Source organism: Vespa velutina, chromosome 7, assembly GCF_912470025.1.
Source record: "Vespa velutina chromosome 7, iVesVel2.1, whole genome shotgun sequence".
In the NCBI taxonomy this organism is placed as follows: Eukaryota; Metazoa; Arthropoda; class Insecta; order Hymenoptera; family Vespidae; genus Vespa; species Vespa velutina.
The window spans coordinates 162,730-169,882 of record NC_062194.1 but is presented as its reverse complement, the minus strand read 5'-3'; the positions used below and the strand labels follow the sequence as shown (position 1 = coordinate 169,882).

The 7,153-nt window shown below is 36.3% G+C and overlaps 2 protein-coding genes across 3 annotated transcripts in view; one reads left to right on the top strand and one right to left on the bottom strand.

Moving 5' to 3' along the window:
- Positions 1-7,153, top strand: part of LOC124950552 (metalloproteinase inhibitor 1) — a 48,354-nt gene that overhangs the window by 22,075 nt on the left and 19,126 nt on the right. The window lies entirely within an intron of this gene.
- Positions 2,097-7,153, bottom strand: part of LOC124950549 (synapsin) — a 30,116-nt gene continuing 25,059 nt past the window's right edge. For both annotated transcript variants that reach the window (XM_047497398.1, XM_047497399.1), the window contains exons 7-10: positions 6,144-6,349; positions 5,644-5,908; positions 5,257-5,515; positions 2,097-5,185 (exon numbers count right to left, since the gene is read on the bottom strand). In XM_047497398.1, coding sequence (XP_047353354.1) covers positions 4,998-5,185; positions 5,257-5,515; positions 5,644-5,908; positions 6,144-6,349 — 918 coding nt within the window. In that variant the 3' untranslated portion in view covers positions 2,097-4,997. The remainder of the gene's footprint in view (positions 5,186-5,256; positions 5,516-5,643; positions 5,909-6,143; positions 6,350-7,153) is intronic.

Below are 7,153 nucleotides of genomic sequence, written 5' to 3'. Positions count from 1 at the left end.
ATGTTTAGTGCTTTATAACGATAACAAATCGCATCCTGTGCGTAGGAATAAACAAACAAATCAAAATATATACGCGTACGATCCTCCTACGGATGCTGTTTTATTTCCTTCCAAATCCAATATCCTATCATTTTCTTTGTTTACATCGTTCCTCTTTCTCTCTTCTCCTTCCTTGAGTGAAAACAGCGTCCATAAATCTGAGGAACGCAATTCGACGATAACGAAAGCTTCGAAAGGATGAACGAAAAAATAACATCCCAGTCATTCTCCCTACACGCTAATGCACATCGTCGTTGAGCCGCACGGTTTTATATTGTCGTTCATCTAATGTAAATTATGAGGACTTAATTCTCTAGGAAGTTGGACCGTCCTTGGTTCTGATCTTCGTTGATCATCGATCATCCAATCGATCCGATTTAATAATCTTAGGATGTTAATCACTTTCCCTCCCCCCTTTATACTTCTTTTCGACGATATAATCCTTATCGCGCATCAAAGAAAGCGTTCGAGATTCGTCTTTTCATATTCGATTCTTTCGAAATTTCCTGACCATTCGATCGTTTCCCATTTTTATTCAAAATTTTCAACTGCGCTTTCACATACCACTTATTCTTCTTCCTCTATACATTATATATATATATATATATATATATGTATATATGTACACATATGTATATATATATATATACATATATACATATATACATATTATATAAATATGTAGTTTTAATTAGACCTGTGTCTTTCTTTCTTAGACCCTTAAAACGTTAATCAACGTCGGTCTTTATTTTCTCTCATCTTTCCTCGGCACGATAGGCTGATTATCAATTATTATATTTTGTATTATCGAATGAGTAACATCGAGATGTATTCGAAGATAATAATCGTTAACGTTTATGCAGCATTATATTATCATTTTCATATTACTTTGTAATCATATATTTACTTATATATATTTATATATATATATATTATTTTTTCAAAATTCTGTGTGTATTCTCGTGTGTGATTATTATACATGTGGCTAGCACGCATTGAAATCAAGGTGGTTACGCATGTCGGACAACTTTGTACTTCGCCGTCGACAAGGTCTAACGCTAGAGATTTATAACTTGACATATTTTTTTTTTTTAATCGTTTAATTTAACGTTTACTTTATTTTAAAAGAGTTTCTATTACACAGAGTTTGAGTATTTATCGTGTTAACGAGCTTTCGCTTAATCGAGACTAAATCAATAATGCGTACTCTCGTTGGCTCCTTTTCCAATTTATTAATCCTAGGATCTTAATACGTTTTCTCTTTTGCCTCTTTTTCCAACAGAATTATATTTCATTCTTTGATATCGATGATTTTCGTTGTTAACACTGCTTCTTTTCCAAACAATAATCTTCCGGGTCACTCTATTAATTGATTTGCACTCTCGATAGCAATCTTGATTAACGCACGATAATAGCGTTTATTTGTGTTCGTTTTAGAATGCAAATGTCTCTTTTGGTTAATGCGATAATTAAATACTGGTGTTACGTTCCCTGATTAAATAATTTGTTCTTTTACTTGTCTCTTTGGTTCGTTGATAAAGAAGCTTTTATACATTTACCGATAAAAAGGTGTTCTTTTTATAAAGATGCGGACGGTCTAGACGATCAGTCCTTTCTCTTTCGCAATGTTTTCGTAATTCTCTCTTTTCTTTCTCTCCCTCCCCTCCCACCTCTCTCTCTCTCTCTCTCGCTCTCTCGCTCTCTCTCTCTCTCTCTCTCGTCGAAAATGAACGAAAAATAAAACACGTTGGAGGCACTGAACTGGCAGCAACCGTCGATATACTTGACCCGCCAAACCGATATGCCGTACGTAAAAGATTTCTCCTCGATTAGAATCAAACGAACGCTCGATTAGTACGGACAATGGGAGGAGAGGAGGGTATACGCAGTTTAAGTTTCACTTTGTCTTTCTTTTCGTCTAATTATCTAAAACGACGAATAAACGTTATAAGACAAATTCGAAGCTTCAATCACGGACTCGAACTTTTAACATTTTCTTTTTTCTTCCTTTCTAACCTGTGCCTTGCTAATCACGGCTACGAAATATATGTATATTGAAAATACACGTAGGTACGTTTTTTTTTTTTTATTTCACAACGACTTTCCTCTTTTTGCAGAAGAGATCGCCATTATTCTCTGCTTTCTTGTTCCTTTTTTTTTTGTTTTTGGTTTTTTTTGTTTTTTGTTTTCTTTTTTTTTTTTCTTTTCTTTTCTTTTTTTTTTTTTTTTTTTTTTTTTTGATACACCATCAAACGAAACGATATTCTTGTTGATAATATTTGTGTACGTGTAATTTGCTCAAAAGGCGCAACAACGAAGACGCATTCACTAGTGGAAGGTTTGTCGGTCACCTTCGTGCAACAAAGGGTTTTTCTAAACTATCGATATATTGCTAGTATTGTTATTACTTCGTTTAAAGGTATGAGAATAATAATGAAGAGGAATTTCATATCGAGGATATTATCGTTACTGCTCGCAATACTACATGATAATCGAACGGTAATATTCTGAGGAAACGACTCTTTCCAATAATAATTTTGGATGCTTCTTATACAATAATTAGTCAGCTCTTTCAAACGCAATACGAATAAATTACTCGGAAGTATATCGATAATTTTTTCTCTTTGATAAATATTTCTTAAAAACGATTCCATCAAATATCGCATCTTCTCGCATATCTGCGAGAGATAAGAAATAGTATAAAAATATGAAACCATAATGGTATTAGACAATACGTGTAAAATGTAATAAGGTTTATAGAATAGACGAGTTACGTACAAAGGTTATAAAGGAAGTGATTGAAAAAAAAATCATTACGTTTAACTAAATACTATCAATTGCGACCATAGGAATGTGCTACAGAGTCTAGCTCTTTGCGAACGAACAGGAAACTATTTTTAAAGTAATCGTTTCTACATTTTTCAGTCGAGAGAAATTCGCCTAATACGATACTAGTCCCTCTACGTTTGTTTTCCTTCTTTTTCTTCATACCAGTTACAGACGTCTCTCCTAATTTTCTATGTTATCATCTACTCGCTTGCGTTCGCACCCCTGAGGTATTCTTTGTCTTTATTAATTGGCGCTCTATCGTCACCATCCTCCTCAATATCGATTCGCTCCGCGCAATATCGTGGCTCCAATCTATTTCTTTTTAATTATTTACAATTAACGTAATGTTTGATCAGAAATTCTAAAGGATATTTACGACTGGAGGATATTTTGAAAGGGATCACCGACTTGTTATTGTTAGTGCCGTTGGTCGCTCTCGCCATTCTTCCATTCTGATTCTCTCCTGCGGGAAATAACTTTATATAAATATTTATTCTCACGTTTTATTAGATTCTTGAATACGATTCATCTATGGTTTATCTTTTGATCTTTCGATCATTGAGAAGAAGAATAATTTATTTTTCAAAGAATTTACAAAATTTTACTTTCTCAAAGATATTAATGGAAAACTGAATGATTAAGTTCCTTTATATTTATTTGTGCGAGTTTAGACGTAAAACTTTTACATATGTTTTAACGAAATTGAGAAATGTTTCCTTTCGTTGGACGGTATCCAAAAATGATTAATTATGATATTACGTTGGATAATCGATGGTTGTCCGTAAATTTTCCATTTCTTTTGAAATTTTTCTCATGGACATGGTAGATTTATTATAAGCATCGTATTGATATAATTTTGAAGTTTCCGTCGATCGTTTACATCGTTGGCGTCTTGATGAATATTAATATAAAGGACACTTTTTAATGTTGTCAAAAGGCACGTTGAAATGCATAAAACAAATGAAAATAATTTCATTTCAGCGAATTTTTTATGAGAAAAAAATAAGTTTGATAAGAGCCACGATATTTTGTCAACGTCGAAATACACTCTCGTGTTCGTCGTGATAACTTAAGTTGAAGACACGAATTAACGATTTCATTCTGATATAATAAACGAAGATATATTAATTGTCGCATCGAGAGCAAGATAATGAATAACGAGTCTTGAATTTGCATAAACATTTATATATTCGCAGACTGCTCGTCGACGGTAAGATAATAGACACTTTTAGAAAATGGATTTGATCTTAATCTCTTCCAACGTTCTCCGATCTAAAAATCTTTTCTAATTCAACATCAACGGCCAAGCACCTCATTCGCGAGTGTGTGTGTGTGTGTGTGTGTGTGTGTGCGTGTGCGTGTGCGTGTGCGTGTGCGTGTGCGTGTGCGTGCGTGCGTGCGTGTATGTGGGTAGGTGTGTATACGTACATGTATATACGTACGTATATATGCTGTTCATTGTAGTTTTAAAGGCATCGTAACGTTAAAATGCTTTTTTTTTTCGAAAGCTTACAAACTAATTGTGCGCTTAAAATATTAAATGTCAAAGTATACTGTTGAACAATATCTTGAAATTTTGTTTGGACGACAAGCGACTCTCAAGTTAAATTATAAAACAATTCTAATGACAGATCTACTTTAAATAAAAGTATCGGACATGGATTAAATCGTTAAAAAAATTATTCGTTGTTCGATCACTTTTATCAATGTTGCCTTGAAAAATAATACAAGTATATTATCGAGTGCATAGATGCGCGAATCTCTATCAGCATAAAATCGAGAAATAGCGATTTTCTATAACAAATATATCGACTACTGGTAAGCGTTACTTTTGAAAGATTCTTCTAATCTATGAATCGCGTTGGGATTGCGTAGATATAAGTTAACGAAAAATCTGCAAATATATAGATATTTACACATCGATGCGAGACTACTTTGACTAGGGAATACTTTGAAGATCGTCGAGTCGCTTTAATGTCGACGTTATAAACCGTATCGTTAAAACAAAACGTCCCTTAAACAAGACGATATTTTTCAGACTTGAAAAGGATCAATTACATGGACTCGCAATCCTAATTAGGTTCTCATTGATTTTTTCCTTCACGTTAGTCGACCGATTCAACGGTGAATTACATATCACCGAATATACCAGCGAAGGTTTTTCGAAGATTCTTCATCGTATCCTCCGTGTCTTCTCCTTGATTCTGAGACTGACTACCCTGACGATGAAACGGCGGTACTCTGGATGGTACCGTCGGTGGTTCCTCTGGTCTTCGACCGACCGATGGCGCGCTACTGACCGTGCTCGATTGAGATGCTGTAAGTAAGCTAGGTAAAGACAAGACGTCATATTAACAAAGTGAATAAGAAAGATAAATATAGAAAGACCTTGAGAATCACGACGTTGAAGCTGATGATGACTATCCGAAGTAGTAACGTCGCCTGCCAAGGCCGTCGTAGAACCTAAGCTACCTATGCTTGCCATAGAGCTCATACTTCCGTGAGATCCTAGAGGTGCGGCTGGAGGAGGTACGGTTGGGGGTGCGGTACGTGAATCTTCCACGGGACTCGTAGCCTGGCTCGAACCGGACATAGAACCTCTCGAGGCTGTTTTCGTTAAAACGCTGGTGGGTGGTCGGCAACAAGCCTGTGTTAAGAATCATCGAAAGAAAAGATTTTCTCATTGGTAATCATTGGAGTTGGTGTCAATGTATTCTCTTGAAATTTCTCTCTCTCTCTCTCTCTCTCTCTCTCTCTCTTTTTGATCGAACGTACTTGCATCTTGGCGGTAACCAAATCAGCGATATGACGACGATCTTCTTCCTGAGAGTCTCCCATCAAAGAGAGCGCGCTATCGTTGACTTCTATGATGTGCTCTCGGCCATCTTTACCAACGAGAAGCTCGATCGCGCAAATATCCAAACCTCCAAAAAGTTGAGACACGTTGTCGATCCAGACACGATGTCGCTCGCTCACCGGTACTTGCTCCAACATCGCCGAACCCGTGTTCGATTTCCAATTTCCAGTTATGCTTTTTCGTCTTTAATAATAATCAAAGATGTTTCGTTCCTATTAATAGGACGAGCTCGCGCTCGACCAAATTCATTTCACTCGAATATGTATAAATAGAATGAAGATAATAAAAAAAAATACGTATTGTAGTTTGCCCTTCTCCCTGCCAATCCTTTGCCCCTCCCACCCCTTTTTCACTCCCTATCCCTTTCTTCGATACTTTGAAATATTTTCCTTTTATTTTGCCAATTGTTTGGACTTACAGGAAGGCCTTGTAATTGTTTCCTATTTTCTGCACGTGCACGTCGAATTTGGTGTCAACGTACGGCTCCGCGGTGCAATAAGTATTCGTCAATGCTGCCAAAGATGCGAGATCCAAGAAATCTTGATTTGTTTCGGCGCGAGCCTTGCCAATACCTCCGTGGGCGTGTCCTAATTTCATTACTACGGGGAATCGCGAAGCGCTCACCTGAAAAAATGATAAAAATACTCGTTTTATAGCGAAACGCAGGGAACAACATCCGTTCTTTTTTTAATATAATAAAAATGAGCACATTTCAACGCACCCTTATGGTTTTTCAATTCCTCATCTCGGCGAAAATGTAGGTAACATATTTGTCGATAGTTTTGCCTTTTATTCGAGTCCGCATTTGCGCTCCAGAGAGCGCTGCTATACCGTTCGCCTTCGCGGAAGATATCTATCATTTCCAATTAGATCGTCCGTCGTCGTCGCTCGATATTAATTAACCATCTAATTGGATCTATCTAAAACCTTTCAATGTTACTTATCGTTGAATAATATACTATCAAACCCCGCCAACTTTATTCCGATAATAATAACAACTTGTATGAATTTTCTATGCGTCAAGTAATAAAATAGCGCGTTTAAGCGTAAGAAGAATCGTTCGAACATAATTTATTTTCTCTCTAAAATTCGATCATCGGTAAACGACATCTCGTTCTAAATGCTTTTAAGAAGATGCAAAACGGGACCCAGCGTGTAATTGGAACGTGAGATAAATGAAAGAAAATATACGATGTCCCTGCACTAAACGAGTCACAAATTTTATCTAATTCCGGTGGTAATTGAGTTAGTGAATCGACGAGGTAGAACAGCGTAAAACTTGAATGCTTTCCAACGTTTACCGTTACCTCAGATAGTTTAGAAATTCTTCACTGATAGCTCGAAAGTACACTTAAGTGCGTACATATCGCCGCACAGGAATTTCTAGGGACGTTTAACGATCTTTTGACTTTAACTAATCTGCATCCA